This window comes from Bos javanicus, chromosome 28 (genome assembly GCF_032452875.1).
Source record: "Bos javanicus breed banteng chromosome 28, ARS-OSU_banteng_1.0, whole genome shotgun sequence".
In the NCBI taxonomy this organism is placed as follows: Eukaryota; Metazoa; Chordata; class Mammalia; order Artiodactyla; family Bovidae; genus Bos; species Bos javanicus.
The window spans coordinates 20,328,140-20,343,779 of NC_083895.1; the positions used below are offsets into that span (position 1 = coordinate 20,328,140).

The 15,640-nt window shown below is 49.6% G+C and overlaps 2 protein-coding genes across 3 annotated transcripts; one reads left to right on the plus strand and one right to left on the minus strand.

Moving 5' to 3' along the window:
* The first annotated feature begins 1,612 nt into the window (after positions 1-1,612).
* On the plus strand, positions 1,613-6,186 carry ADO (2-aminoethanethiol dioxygenase). The gene has a single exon (XM_061405101.1). The coding sequence runs from the start codon at positions 2,185-2,187 to the stop codon at positions 2,995-2,997; it is 813 nt and encodes a 270-aa protein (XP_061261085.1). The 5' UTR covers positions 1,613-2,184; the 3' UTR covers positions 2,998-6,186.
* A 2,732-nt stretch (positions 6,187-8,918) lies between these two features.
* On the minus strand, positions 8,919-15,537 carry EGR2 (early growth response 2). 2 transcript variants are annotated; one of them, XM_061405093.1, is made up of 3 exons: positions 15,340-15,537; positions 12,734-12,842; positions 8,919-11,415 (listed from the first exon to the last, which is right to left on the minus strand). In XM_061405093.1, exons 1-3 carry the CDS (start codon positions 15,436-15,438, stop codon positions 10,166-10,168), a joined length of 1,458 nt encoding a protein of 485 aa, XP_061261077.1. In that variant the 5' UTR covers positions 15,439-15,537; the 3' UTR covers positions 8,919-10,165. The 2 variants fall into 2 exon arrangements, with proteins under 2 accessions (XP_061261077.1, XP_061261078.1); XM_061405094.1 differs by lacking the exon at positions 15,340-15,537 and adding an exon at positions 12,943-13,562.
* Positions 15,538-15,640: the final 103 nt, after the last annotated feature.

The following is a 15,640-nucleotide window of genomic DNA, read 5'->3' on the forward strand; positions in this document are numbered from 1 at the left end:
AAGTACCTTAACAATGACAGGGACTCTCTGATGGCTCATGCAGTAGAGTCTCCCTGCAACTCAGGAGACACAGAAGCCACAGGTTTGATCCCTGGGTCAGGAAGATTCCCCTGGAGGAGGAAATGGCAACTCATTCTAGTATTCTTGCCTAGAAAATCCCATGGAAAGAGGAGCCTGATGGGCTACAGTACATGAGGTCTCAAAGAGTTGGACACAACTGAGCAGCCGCAGTGCATAGTGGTTTGTGTTCTTTCAAAGGACCACTGTACATGACCAGATATAAGTAACAATGACATGGCAACCCTGAAAACAAATAAATCTTAAAATTGCTTTTCTAAATCAATCACTATCTTCAATGAAAATCACTAAATATTAAGAACTGATTCACTATTTACAAATCAGTGGTTCTCAAATTGGGCTGACAACTAAGAATCACTTAAGGAGCATCTTAAAAATAAAAACTCTGGGCTTCATAGCAGTTCTTCTGAATTGGGGTTTGACCCCCAAATCTTTACTTTTGAAAGCTTTGCAGGGTTTTCTGATGAGTAAGGAGAATTCAGAATGTCTGTTACTCTGATTCCAGATTCTACAAGTGACTATACTGAGGACATAAAAGGGTGAAGTCTGCTAAAGACAGACAACTTGTTAAGTAGCACAGTAGGCTGGAAAAACAATATCCTAATTCTGCGTTTAATGCTTTCAACACCAACTCAAACAGCTGGTTTTGATAAAACTGTACTTATTTCTGCACTGCTGCTTAGGCCCTGGCAATAATTCACTATCGTCTTGCAACTTATTCTCTCATCTGCAAACTGGGAATAATAATAATGCCTATCTCTTAAGAGCTGGTATGAGGATTAGTATATTCATTACATAATGCTCCTAACACAACGCCTGGCATATACTGAGTGCTCATTAGATAGGTTACATAGCCCACTAAAAGAGCATGCCTTTTTTTAATTAGGGAGAATTTACTAAACCACTCCAATTACGAAATGAGTAAGAAACCCATGTTTAGCTTAGGAAATCCAAAAGGACTTTAAACTCGGGGTAAGGTTAAAATCAAGAACTTGCCTGATTCTCTCACAACAGTTTCTCATAGGATGCCATAGAATCATCTCGTGAACCAATCTCTGGACGAAGACCAGAACTCTGTATTTTTAAAATAACTCCCCTTCTCCCCTAACCAGGTGTTTCTTATGCAAACTCAGGTTTGATAACAGTTAGTATACAGAATCAGTGACCAAATGTCCTCTGAAGCTCCAGCAAAAATATATATATATATACTACTGTGCTCTGTAACCAGAAGAGCAGCGTAATCAGACCCTGATGCAAACAACAGCTGGGGACGGCTGTGGGGAGTAACTGTGGTGACCCTCTCATCTCCTCAGAAACAGAAGATTACGAAAGCGCGGTCCAGCAGACAGTGCGGCCACAAGGAGCTAAAGTTAACTCAACAGCCTCCTTCCCAGGGCTAAGGCCACAGGAAAACGACCCTGGAGGGCGTATTAGGCCGGAGTGGCGCCAGGAGGTTAACGACCCTCCTGCCCGGTTCCGGTGACGGCCAGGAGTCTGCACTACACCACAAGCCAGACGACGGAAGTGCGTCACCCCAACATGCCGAGGAATGCCGGGAATTGTAGTTAATTGGCTGTTTCTCTTTTGCCCCAATTCGCCTTTCTTCTAAGAAGCAGACACCTCGGAACCGTAATGCAGGTCGATTTATGACCCACAAATCTAATCCTTCCCTTTTCCAGATGACAAAGGGAACTCTCTCAGAGCGCATGCGGAATACCGGACCACAAGTCCCAGCATGCTCTGCAGGGCGCCGGGAACGCCTGATCACCGTCGTAGGTGCGGGCCGCATGAATGGAGCTTCTGGCGTAAGGCAAAGCCCGCCACCGTCCGCGCAGCCGGTGCCTGCTCCCAGAGCGTGAGTGCGGGTTGTGGGCCGTGCGCGTGCGCGCCCAAAGGGGGCGCGAGGCAGGCACGCCCGGCCGTTGCCGGCGCGTGGCTGCTGAGGTTGGCGGCTGTAGTGCCGCGCGCCCGACTGACCGGTAGTTGCGGGGCCTCCAGCCTCGCTCCGGGCTGCGGGCAGCCGTGGCGGCCGCCGGCGACCGCAAGGGGCGGAGGAAAGCTGGGGGCGGAGGGGGGCGGCCTCGGCACGCAGAGGAACTGCAGGGCATGCCCCGAGACAACATGGCCTCCCTGATCCAACGGATCGCCCGCCAGGCGTGCCTCACCTTCCGGGGCAGCGGGGGCGGCCGCAGCTCTTCCGACCGCGGCGAGGCGCCAGGCCCGGAGGCGCCGATACCGCAGGGCTTCCCGGAGAACCTGAGCAAGCTGAAGAGCCTGCTGACCCAGGTCCGCGCGGAGGACCTGAACATCTCCCCACGTAAGGCCACGGTGCAGCCGCTGCGGCCCAACCTGCCGCCCGTCACCTATATGCACATCTGCGAGACCGACGGATTCAGCCTCGGCGTGTTCCTGCTCAAGAGCGGCACCTCCATCCCGCTGCATGACCACCCGGGCATGCACGGCATCCTCAAGGTGCTCTACGGGACCGTGCGCATCAGCTGCATGGACAAGCTGGAGGTGGGCAGCGGGCAGCGGCCGCGGGCCCCGCCACCAGAGCAGCAGTTCGAGCCGCCTCTGCAGCCCCGGGAGCTGGACGCGGTACAGCCGGGCGTGCTGCGCTCCCGGGCAGAGTACACGGAGGCCAGCGGCCCGTGCTTCCTCACGCCGCACCGGGACAACCTGCACCAGATCGACGCTGTGGACGGGCCCGCCGCCTTTCTGGACATCCTGGCCCCGCCCTACGACCCCGACGACGGCCGGGACTGCCACTATTACCGAGTGCTGGAGCCTGTCAGGGCCAAGGAGGCCTCCGGCTCGGCCTGTGACCTGCCCCGAGAAGTGTGGCTCCTGGAGACCCCGCAGGCCGATGACTTCTGGTGCGAGGGGGAGCCTTATCCAGGTCCCAAGGTCTTCCCTTGAAGCCGCCGGCGCCCGAAAGCGGTGGGCCGAACACTTGCCCTACTCAGATCTAGGCTTGGCTGGCCGCGACCCCATCACAAGGGCTTTCTTCCTTCCCCCAGCCTGGGTGTTGGATCTACTGGAATGGGCAGTAGCCGCTTCCTCGGGAGTCTTGGGAAGCGCGGGCGACTGGATTGCAACCACCGGGCACTGTTTTGGGGGCGGAGTAGGCGGGGAAGCTAGGTTGTTTCCTGGCTCTGTCACTGCCACTGGGGTTTGGAGTGGGGGGAGGGGGAGGGGACAGGGGACTTATCTGAAGTGCTTCCATCTTAAAGCCATAATGAAAATTTTCTTTCCTCTGTTCCCATCCTATTCAAAATATACAAAGTGGTTTTCTCCGCCCTCCTCTGGGTAAATAGGGTTTGTTTTCCACTTGTGTCCTTATGTCCTTTTACTGCTTATTGTTATAGTTCTAACTTATTGACTTTGCATGACCTAGTGGTTTGAATAGTTTTTAGTTCAAGTCATTGGTAAAAACTAGGTTTAAAGAGCTGAGCTACTATTTAAAGTGAGCTGTCCGGCCTAATTAAGTTTTGTGAAAATTAAATCCATCTTTCCAGATTTGAGGGATTACACTCTTAACTATGCATGTAGAGGACAAGATTTCTTTTCTTTCCTCCCCTTGCCCAGTAACCATATCTCGGTTACGCTGGTGGCAAAAACTAAGCAATTCAAGCACCTGTATATCTCAGTGACAAATGATTACTTAGGGCTTCCCCCACTGAGTCTCCAGATCTAGAGTTGAGCAGATGTTTTTATCACCTTCAATGCAAAAACTGTATTATCCTGAAGTGACTTTTATGTCTTAGTGTACTTTAGGAAGTAATAAAGTAATTCTGTATTTTCTAACCAGAGCTGAATCAGTATGCTTCCAAACAACTGAATGTAAAACACTGGTAGCCAGCTGTTGAATTCTGTGTGCCCCTATTTACTTCCAGTATTTTCCTGCAAAAGTAGAGGAAAACGTTGATGACTGTTTCAGATTCTCTTAGGAGCTCTAATGTTCGAGGGGCTGGTGGTTCCAGCTGTGTTGCTGGTGGCAATGTTCTTAGGACAGCCCCCCTCAGTGCTTGCTTCATCTGGGGTGGGTTTTCTGCAGGAAGAGAGGCATGGATGACCAGGGCTAGATAACTGAGAATTAACTATACTGCTAGCCACTTTAGGGCACCCAAACTTGGGACAAAACACTTCCCACTCCGAACCTCTTGAACTGTTGTGCTCTCTGTGACTAGTTTTATCTTTGTCCTTTTAATAGGCGGAGCAGCTTTACCTTGTTTACAAATGTATTGACACCATTTTCTTCAGGCCAAGGAACACTCCTGTTTCCCCCCTTTTTACTATTTATAGGATTCCTTTTTTCACAAAACTTTTAATAAAAACAAACTGTAAAAATAAACACATTAAAATTTGCCCAGCTGTTGTCTAAGCCCTCTTGATTGACTTATCCAGGTAGTAATTGAGTTCTGTAATAAAGAGGGATTTGCTATTGGTGGAAAGTGATGACCCTGTAGGGAAGCAGTATGTGCCTTTGCCTCTTTGCACACTCAGTTACAGAGGCCCAGAGTGAAGGAAGCTTTGTTCCCAAACTTAGAATGGAAAAGCAAATTCTTAATGATTTTTCTTAAAAAAAACAAAAAAGATGGTACTCAATATGATATGCCAACTGTGCTGTAAAACCTCACAGAGGCATAATGCATTTCTTCTAGGTTGCTAAGTTGTTTTATGACAGTGTCCCATTCTGGTGTGATTTATTATACCTTAGGGGGAGTTTGAAGCACTTCTTTATGCTGTTTTGTTTGAAATTAAGTTCTAGATATGCAAATGATGACTTCCTTTAAAACTGTTCACAAGGGTTTTTTTTTTTTCATAACAGTGATGAATGTGTATTATCAATTACATACCTACCTGTTTTGAATTATATTGTAGCAAAAAGTTGACCAACTTATAACAGTTGATGATGGATGATGTTTAAGTTATAATACAACCTGGAGTACATTAAACTAACCTACAAAGATTCATTCTGGCAATAAGACAGTAATAAAGGAGGAATTGTTTTTCCAAATTTCATTATGAAAATTTTTAAAGTTTTCATGTACAAGCAAGTTGAATGAAAAGACTAAGGTGCTTTTTAAAAGAGTAACTGAAATTATCGCAGGCCAAAACAGCAATATATATCTAATTTAGTTCAGTAAGAACAGTGGAACTTTGGGTTCACTAATAAATTCTGAGTGAATTAATCGTGAAAACAAAATTAACTTGTTATAGTGAGCCACTGAGGAAAGAATATCCTTAAAGACAAAATATGCAGAAAAGCCTTGCACCTTTCTGCATAAACTCTTAGATATGATCATGTGCTGCTGTTGTGTTTCCTTATATTCCTGTAATATGGGTAACAACTGTGGAAAAAAGTCTTCTCCTACAGAGACTAATGAGCACAATGATACTAATCACTTAACTTTTCTGTTGAATAACAAATGCAATAACTGCCTCTCATGGATGAAAGTTTGTCTAATACTTTTAAAGCTTTTTAATTCTCTGGTTATATCAATTTAGAGTATTATATATCTACCTACTACTTTATGGGAATTGATTTTTTTTTTTATTAAGTCTGAATTGCATGGATGGAATTTACACCAACTGCTGTTTACCAGTGAAAATGATGAACTGTTTTTTAAAGTAATGTGTGTTGGTCAACAGAAGTGGGTTATCTGACCTTTCAACACTAACAGCCTTTAACTTTTCCCAAAACTGACACCTTTTATTCCTTCTGCATTGTCCCCTTGTAGGTGCATTAGTCTAGGCATCTCAGGGGGATTCTCGTCACTGATCTATTCCAAATAGTAGAATCTTGTGCTCTAGTTCTGCTCACCGAAGAAGCAATAGTGTGTCTTTAATTCAGGACTCTGCCCATTACTATTCAACTCTAACCTGAAGGCACGGCCACTCTTGTAATTCTCTTGTTCTGAATTCAGAACTTCACATCACACACAGAAGCTGACCATTGATTCTTACAGTACAATGAGTGTCAAAGAAGGAAATCATTTGTTAAGCCCCATATAATATGATAATGAATCTTCTGATCCAGGGATGTTTACATTTCTGGATTAAAATCTGTACTTATGGAAAATAAAGGCATTTTGAAATTGTTCAGAGGTAATCTTATTTGATTATTGCAAAATGGAGGAGAATGTTACTTGAGCTATGATGTCTATATTTGAATTACTATACAAGGTTCACAGTCTGTATGGTAAGATTATGTTGTAAAAAACGGGGTCTTCTGGAGATTCTAAAGTCCAAGTAATAATATAAACTGAATAGTTTATTTCCCTGTTTGTAATCTTTGAAACAGCCTGATTGAAAACACATCTGAAATTATCTAACATGCAACCATACTATTTTGCTGCACCAAAAATACTGCTTTTATATTTAACCTAAGGAAAATAAGCTAGTGCAGAAAAAAGAAAAACAACTTTCATTCTTGGAGGAAAGAATCTATGGACTTAAATATTTTCTTGTCTTTGCTTTTTCTGTAAAACTTGTTTAACTACTTTGGATTGGCAGCATTGTAGGCACTTGTGGTGAGGGGATAGCGACCTTTCATTCCCACCACCACCCCCAAAGTTGTATTGAACTGTTAAAATACCACTACAGCCATTTTTAATATATACCAAACAATTTGCCTTAGTTTCATTAGCAGTTAGGATATTGAAATTAAATAGCCTGGTTTACAAATAGTTGGAAACCTAACCTAAAATTAGTATACCTATTTTTAATGTGTACTGAACCATCTCAACTGCATTATAATCTTTAAGGAATTAGTCTCTGGACATTTATTTTTAATAAGAATTCCCAGTAACAGCTGAAACATCTGTATTATTTAATAAAGCATATTGACTAAAAGAGAGCAGACCTATTAGCTTTATATGCTTTATTTCTTGGGCGGAGTAAAAATGAGACACCTGTGAAAAGTATCCCGAATGTTTCAAGCAGAGTAAAATACGATTAAAGATTGACCTAACATGTTGAAATCAAGGAGTAAAACCCAGACAGTTGGCTCTGAAAAAACACCAAGGTGTATTCCTTATGGTATGGCAATGCCAGGTCACCAAACCTACATCAAGGCAAAAGTGACTGTGTAATCAATTTAACTATCAAAATGTCTTTCATCTTATTAAAAAAAGACTTTAGTCTGTTGCTTTGTAAATGATTTGTTTACCTTGTCTTGATTGAAGGAGCTCTAAAATTAAAATTTGGCAAGACAATTATAAATCACATAAAACTTAGATGTATCTATTTATGGCTTCCCTGTTGGCTCAGGTTGTAAAGAATCTGCCTGCAAGTGGGAGACCTGGGTTCGATCCCTGGGTCAGAGAAGTCCCCTGGAATGGCATCCCACTCCAGTATTGTTGCCTTGAGAATCCGATGGACAGGAGCCTGGCAGGCTACAGTCTATGCAATGGCAAAGAGTCCGATCAGACTGAGCAACTAACATTTCATTTTCATTTAGGTTTATTTTTTAATGATGTTTTAGTAGGAGAGTATTATTAAAAAGTTATCAAAATGGCATTGTTGTATATACAAAACGTCTTTAACAAAATTGGCCAAGCAAGGATGATACTATGCCAACAAGCTAGGAAATAATGAATCTAATGAGATGACTCCAATCACTTAGAACGATCTGACACTGGATTTTAGGAAGTTCCATTTAGTAGTTCTGAGAGGTATTGTGCATCTTTGAAATAAGAACAGGGAAGAAATAAGGGTTACTTATCCCCGCAAATCAGATTTCAAATTCTAGTGTTGGTAAGGGCCGAAAAAGAGTTTCCCTGAGTACCAGCCACTGTCTGCTGTTCTAAAATACAAGCCATCTATTATCAACCATGTCTTAGTAACAGTGACAAAGGACAGACGACACAGTTTTCAGATGATGTATCTAGACACTCCAATGTGTTACACTTGTGTAAGGATCCAGAGGCAGTGAGTGAAGTTAAATATTCAGGTCCAGTTTTAGAGTAAAAAAGATAACAAAGACAATCTGTATTATAGATATTGTCGGGGGGAGGGGGTGTCAGTTAATTTATATTTTAAAATCACTACAAAAGGCTTGTACTAAAATGACCCCTAGAGTATTGTTTTGCAAAGCATTATCCAACGAAGGGCCATATTTACCTATTTGATTCAGACTGTCTTGAGATTTTAAGGCTGGTGTACACCTGTACATCATCTAAAAAGCTGGGTATTTGTCTCTAGACCGACCAGACCTATGGCAGAGAATGATCCTTCCAAATGGGTGTAATTGGGGAGACGTCTAGAGAGAAATGAGTCCTGGGGTAATTCCTTTGGTAACCATTAATGCTGTCATCAGCAGTGTCTGAGTGCATTTTTGATCAGAAGAGGCGATAGCGCTTTTCAAAAAGTTTTCTGTGGTCATGAGACTAATCCTGGAACCTGAAAGTCATTTCCAGCTTGACCACGCCACCACACTTTCCACAAAGCCACATCTCGTCTGAGTTCCAGGCTCTGGTCAGGGTTCTGAAAGCAGTTGCAAATGTGTAGTCTCCGAGTGGGCACTTGTTTGTAAGTATTTATTTTCCGGAGCCCACTCAGGAGCAGAGAGAAGCTATAGGCTGTTACAGAGGACGGAACAATGAGTCAAAACAACGCCTCCCCACTTTTACACTAATGCATGGGGGAAATCCCCGAATGCTAGCGAATGCTCGTGTTTGATTATGAATGGAGATTGCTTTGCGGCAAGAGAGCCGATGTGGAAAGACTAGCAAAGAAAACTTGGAGACCATGGCTTGGTCAAAGTACTAAAACCCACTGGGTACTGTTGAAGTCACACCCAATAAATCTTGCATAAATAATTTCTGCAGCAAAAATATTGTTGAAAAGTATTTATTTACACTATAGTCATAAACCATTCATTATCCGAACTTTAGTTAGTGGTTTTGTGTTAGAATAAATCATTTATATTTCCACAACTATTAAGAGCTAATAACCAAACAAGTCAGCTCCAGTAACATTATTTACATTCCTATCTGCAATTTGACTACAAAGGTAACACTTTTAAGTCACAAAACAGAGCATACAAAAATATACTTTCTAAAAAAAATTCCAAATATTAATAGGCAGAAATATACAGCCATACTAAACCCAGGGAGTGATTTTTTCTCCATAGTAAGGCAACCCATTTACATGCAGACCCTGTAACATTGTCTACATCACACAAGGCACCAGGGACACGTCCAACACAACTGCATGCATCCTAGTTTCAGAGAATATATGTACATCCCCCTTTAAATAAGTTAACCTCTGACTCATTGCAAGAGATCATACATGTTTTACTTTTTCTTTTCCCAAAGGTTCAGAAATTGGAGAACAGTGCACATCAAAAATACACAAAATCTGAATGGATATACACTGAAAAAATAGTCTTTACGTTTCTCAAACCACTCAAAAAGAAGCAGGTATTGCTATGTCCCTCCCATCACATTGCACTTCTGTTCTCTAAGTTTATAATACATATTGCTTAAAGGGTTGAGATGACTAGATAAGCTTTGATTCACTTCTAGGGCAACAGAATGCAGCGTAAAGGCCATGCTTCGCCCACTGTACAGCATCCCCTGAATCAGTCCCAGGCCATTAAAGTGCACATCAGCTTTGCTTCTGCCTTTTTGCTGTCCCCATCTGAAGAGATCAGCATCTCCCAAACTACTGTAGAAAAAGTCTCAAATCAGTTCTGACATCCAGAGTCAAAAAACTAACCAGTCAAAATAAGAGAGGGGCACCAAACCTAGTCAAACAACCCTTTAAAGTAGGGTCAGGCCTCAGCCCTCTAGGCCAGAGGCCCCCCACCCAACTCCCTTCTGTGCCTCCCCATTAATTTGGGGTGACAGTCAACTCACCTAAGACAGACTAAGGTGGGCTAAGTTTTAGAAGCAGGCTAAGACCTGCTTCTAAGTGGAAAGGAGGGGGCGGGGTGGGGGCAGTGCTGGGCTCCTTCAAGGCCCTTTGCCCAATGAAATGAGGGAAGGGCAGGAATGGGTGGTAGTGTTTGTCGTGCAGCTCCAATGGACGAAGGGCCTCCGGGGCCTCAAAGGGCTGGTGTGTCAACCTGAGTCTCATCTCAGGGCGTCCGGGTCCGAGACGAACAAGGGCCGAGGGACCCTCCACCAATAGTGCTGCTGTTGCTGCTGCACAGGGTCCCCCCGGCCTGCGCGCCCCCGCTGCAAGAGGCGCTGGAGGCGGCCGGCACCGCCGAGGACGGGGCGCTGCTCTTTCGCTCCTTCTGTCTCAGGTGGATCTTGGTGTGGCGCTTCCTCTCATCACTGCGGGCAAACTTGCGGCCACAGTAATCACAGGCAAAGGGCTTCTCGCCAGTGTGGGTGCGGATGTGGGTAGTGAGGTGGTCGCTGCGGCTGAAGTTGCGCATACAGATCCGACACTGGAAGGGCTTGTGCCCCGTGTGGATTCGGATGTGCCTGGTCAGCTCGTCCGAGCGGGAGAAGCGCCGGTCACAGCCTTCTGCTGGGCACGGGTAGGGCCTCTCGTGCACTGGGGTCTTGCTCGGCCTGTTGGGGTACTTTCGAGGCCTCAGAATGGGCCGCAGTGGCAGATGGTGTGGGTTGTAGGCGGCCGCGGCAGCCGCTGCCGAGCCAGTGCCAGGTAGCCGGGGTCCCTCGCTGCCTCCGCCTGCCCCTGGCCCTGTGGCCCCAGCACTGGGCCCTCCCAGGGTAAAGTTGCGGATGGTGGAGAGCGGAGTGAGTGGAGGGGGGACTCGCAGGGAGTCCAGGGGACAGGGAAAGGGCTTGCGGTCTGGGCCAGCTGTACCGTGTAGGTCTCTCTGGCACTGTGAGGGGAAAAATCCAGGATAGTCTGGGATCATGGGGAAGAGACTTGGGTCCGTGGCTGGCTTGGGGGACGGATAGGAAGGAGGTGGTGGGTAGGCCAGAGAGGAGGAGGTGGAGGTGGTGGCTGCTGATAGGAATGCAGAGGGGTCCTGGTATAGGTCTCCTCCACAGCCCGCATAAGGAGGAGGCGGCGGCGGAGTGTAGAGGTGGTCCAGGTCAGGCTGGGTCTGGGACATGGTGCACACACCCAAGGGTCCAGTGGCCAGTGGGTTGGGAGAGGCAGAGGTGATGCTGGAGGAGGCTGTGGTGGAAGCTGGGGAGGTGACCCCCTGCAGGATGCCTGCACTCACAATGTTGATGATACCTTCTGGGTAGCAGCCGGCACCAGGGTACTGGGGGTCAATGGAGAACTTGCCCATGTAAGTGAAGGTCTGGTTTCGGGGTGCTGAGCCCGGAGCAAAGCTGCTGGGATATGGAAGATCCAAGGACCTCTTCTCTCCAGTCATGTCAATGTTGATCATGCCATCTGGGGAGGGGAAAAGAAGAATGGAGGTGGAGCATTGAGAATGCAGCCAAGAATCCCTTCTCACCCTTCTGTCTCACATGAGTCCCACCCCAAGGACTCCAGCACTGTATAGCCGGGGCAGAATTCAACAGGTGGGGAAACTGTGGCCCAAAGACAGTAAGAAGAGGCTAGCCCAGATCCTACTGTGGAAGCCAGCCACAGTCTAGGATTCAAACTACCTCCAGGCAAACAGGATGAGCTACCCCCACCCCCACCCCTACCACATACAGCCATCTGTGGCTCCAGTCCCCAATGAAAACACCCAATAATAGCAGCAGCAGTATTAAAAATTCCCCATCTGCCTGGAAGTTCTCCCTCTCCTTTGCCTGAGGTCCCACAGCTAGGGCAGGCACTACCCAGGAGACTGACCCCAGCCAGTGCAGCGAAGGTGTCAGCCTCAAAGGTGAGCCAAAGAAGGGGGTCAATGATTTCCCGGCTGCTCCACACCCCAGGTTCCTTCCTTCCCTCCCTCTCCCGCTGCTGGAGGGAATCAGGCTCTGCCATGGAAGGAGTCTAAATAGGTTTCCTTTCCCAATCTTTTCAGCCTAGTCCCACACCTGCGCGGCCTCGCCTCAGCGCAAAAGCAGTGGCAGGGCTTCGGGGAAGGTGCGCGGGCTTCGGGAGACCACTTGCCACCGCCAAGGAAACTCGCGGCGCCGGCTCCCTACGGGCCTCCCTCGGCAGCCACGGGGCCGCTTCCCGCCGTTGCCCGCCCCATCTCCTCCTCCCCGCCGGGCCAACCCCCTCAACTTCGCTGGCAGCGCGCAGGTGGGGGCGCTCCTTCAGACCGCAGGAGGAGCGCGCTCCGAGATTTTCCCCGGGTCTCCTCTACCGAGCAGGAAGCGGCGGACGCTTTCCTCGGGCATCTCCGCTGCTCCGCTCTCCAGACGCTCAGCTTTCCGCCAGAGCCCCGAACTTCCCCATCACTTTGCCCCTACCGCGGGACTGGGGAGGCTGGGGTGCCGCCGGCATTAAGGCTCGCATAAGCCCCGAAGCCTGGTGGGGCACCACCTCCTACTCTTATGCCTAATTCCGCCGGGGCTGGGCGCGCCGCAGCGCACGCACGCCGGTTCGCTGGCAACCTGGTGCATCTGCCCGCGCGCCCAGCTCCAACGCCCGGGTCCCCGCTCCCGCTTTCCTCCTGCACCCACTTCTATCCTTCAAATCCAGTTCAATCAACACCTTCCACCTCTCCTCCAAGTCCCGCACACGCACGAAAACCCACCCACCACCTCCGAGCGGCGTGGGTCCCGGTTCGCGAAGGGGGCACGCGGCTTACCTCCGGCCACTCCGTTCATCTGGTCAAAGGGGCCTCCCAGTTCGGCATTGGGGAAAATGGTCACCGACGTGGGGGCGAGGTCCTCCACCGGGTAGATGTTGTCAGACAGCTGGTGCACAAAACCACTGAGAGTTACTGGGATTTTGTCTACGGCCTTGGCGGTCATCATTTGCTCCTCGCACAACCTGGAGACCCAACTCCCTCGCTACCTGGAGTGTCAGAGAAGCCGTTTTGGAGAGGGATTGGACTGAGCCTAGGTTGGTATCGCCTTGTGCCCTCCACACTTAAAAGCAACTACCCCCCTCAAAAAAAAAAAAAAAAATCTAACAGATCTAAAACTAGCAAACAAGTTGCTGGTTTTTTAAGAAGAAAGATGGCTATTTGCCACTGACTCTCGCCTGGGTTCCGGCTGGGAAGCCAGGAGTCGCTGGTGTAGTGTTATTATAACAGTCAGTGTGTCCCCTCGCCGAGCTATTAATCAATTGCTGCTCTCTCGGTTAGACGGAAAGTGTTGCTCTAAGTATTTATGGGCAGGTCCTCAATGCCCGTGACGTCACTGCCCATATATGGACTGAGGAACAGGGCTGGGCCTGGTGGCTTTTGCCGTCACATGGCCTATTTGCATAGGGGCTCGGCTGCGCGGGCTCGCGACTCCCAGCTTGCAGCCCGCAGGGGTCTGGGGCAGGCGGCCCGAGCCGCAGCCCGGGTCCAGGGCTCAGAGCCTGCCAGGGAGGGGCCGCGCCAAAGGTCCGGCTTAGGCTACTGTGGGAGAGCGATCGGGTCCCGGCTGCTGCGCGGCCTCCGGGGCGGGGAGGAATTCCGGTTCTCCGGACTTTCCAAAAAAGGCGAAGATCCGGTGCCGGCAGCTCCGCCTCCCCAGCCCTTGTTTGGGAGCCATTCCGGAAAATTAAACTTCGGAAAGAAACCGAACGGAGCCGAGACACTACAGTCAAACCCCTACTCACTTTCTTGGCAGCTCAAAACCGCAAGCAAAAGGAGGCAGAAAAGAAAAAAAAAAAAAAGCTGCATGCATTCACGGAAGCTGACTGCTTTTTTCTGAATTACTTGGTGGAAAGAAGTGGCTGGTGATAAGAGTGAATGCGGTATTGCTTTTTTGGAAAGTCTGTTCTATTTATACAGGAGCGAAAACGGAACAGGTTTGGGGTTGTTTGTTTGTTTAAGTATTTTGGGCACCTTGGGGGGGGGTAGACCCTTGGAGGAGCAGATAACTGCGGGGAGCTTCGAGAGAAATCCTCAGCCGGAGACACCCCCCTTCCTGTGCCCGCGCGCTCCCCGCCCCCCTTCAGCTGCCGCGCTTAGCGGGCGCCCTTCCCGGCGCGTCTGGGCGGTCGGCTGTGTGGGGGCGTCCAGATGGAGGTTTGGACACTCACCCTGCCCCGCCACACGCACACACACTCTTACACTCACACGCGCTCCACTTCCGCTACACACACTCCAGCCCCCGCCGCCTTCTTCACACACCCACTCGCACACCTTACGCTACACACCTCCCTGTTGACAGCGCGCCCGTGCATCCGCCTCTCCAACAGAGTGACTGGTCGGCAAGAGCGGGCGCCTGGGTTTGCTCGACAGGGTGCTCTGCGAAAACACCCATCCTCGCCTTCACACTGCCTGGACCGACCGCCACCGCAGTCCCCCACCCCCAAAACCCTCCGGAGGGGCGCTCTGCCCGCATCCGAGCCCTACTCCAAAACACACACATTTAAGAGGAATATCCTTCCTTTCCCTGGCCAAGAGCCACCTCGGAGAGCCCAGAGAGGTCCAGAGTGATAGCAAACGGTGACGCTAACGCCAGTTTCAAGTCGCCATCACCGTACACACTTTTACCTTTGAGAGTTCAAAACAAAACAAAAAAAAACTGGCCCCGACAAGAACCTTTATGCTTAGTTCTCAAAACAATTTTTAAACTTTTCAGAGGTCCAGACTCTGGTCGGCTGTTCTGACCTCTCCTATCTCCTGGCGCGCCCTAGCCCGCCTTGGGAGCGCTCCGAGCCTGGCCGGGGCCTCGTAGGAGGATGGTCTCAATTGCTCAAACCTGGAGAGCGGCCGCCTGCCACCTCTTTCCCGCCCCCAAAGCAGCCGAGGCCTGGGACCGTGCGCGGGACTGCCTCTAGGGCCCGGCCCTGCCCCAGCCCGCGGCCAGCCAGGAGAGCCCCAGCCTCGTGGGGGCGCGGGCTACCGAGAGCCACGGCGCCACGCCGTGGAGGCAGCGCGGCGCTGCAGGCGGCTCTCCCGCCGCTCACCTGCCGCGGCGAACCCGCTCCCGCCCGGCCCCGCGCGCGCGGCGGTCAGGGCCCCGGGGCGGCGGTGAGCGGCCTCAGCTCCTCTTCTCGCGCTCCACTTCTCCCTCAGCCCGCCTCGAAATTGGCCGGCCATCTTCCTGACTTAAAACACCCAGAGAAATTTTGGGAAAGTTTGTTGCTGGCGCTGCGCGCACTTTTCCAATTGGAAATTAAAAATAAAAGGGGAAAGGAAGGAAGTCGCGGCAAGATTAGCACCCTTGGAAGTACCCCCACCCTCGACAAAAACGTGAAAAGTTCCCGTTTCTTTAAAAAAAGAAGAATAAAAGAAAGCTGCACTCTTACCACGTGCGCCAGCCCGCTCCGCCTGCGCTCCGGCCAGTCCTGCGGCCCCCGCGCGGACCACCGGCAAGACGACGCCTCGGAGGGGAGCCCGACTCGCATCTCCAGCCCTGAGTCCGAAAGAGTTGGGGGGTGGGGGACCGAATTATGCAAATATGGGTCGTGGCAGCGGGGCTCGGGTTACGGCCCCCGCCGGCCTCCGAGGTGAGGCACCCACCGGCGGCAAGCGCGGGCGCCGCGACTGGTTGCGCTTCGCTCCTCTCCACGCACGTGGGCGGGCGGGCGGGCGGGCGAGTCACCGGGG

Excerpts from the sequence above, each read along its gene's own strand:
- ADO (XM_061405101.1), top strand. The coding sequence starts at position 2,185 with ATGCCCCGAGACAACATGGCCTCCCTGATCCAACGGATCGCCCGCCAG.
- EGR2 (XM_061405093.1), bottom strand. The coding sequence starts at position 15,438 with ATGCGAGTCGGGCTCCCCTCCGAGGCGTCGTCTTGCCGGTGGTCCGCG. Across the intron at positions 12,843-15,339 it reads GGAGCGGGCTGGCGCACGTG|CTGTCTGACAACATCTACCC; the intron begins GTAAGAGTGCAG and ends TTTGTGCACCAG. Across the intron at positions 11,416-12,733 it reads GATGAACGGAGTGGCCGGAG|ATGGCATGATCAACATTGAC; the intron begins GTAAGCCGCGTG and ends TCCCCTCCCCAG.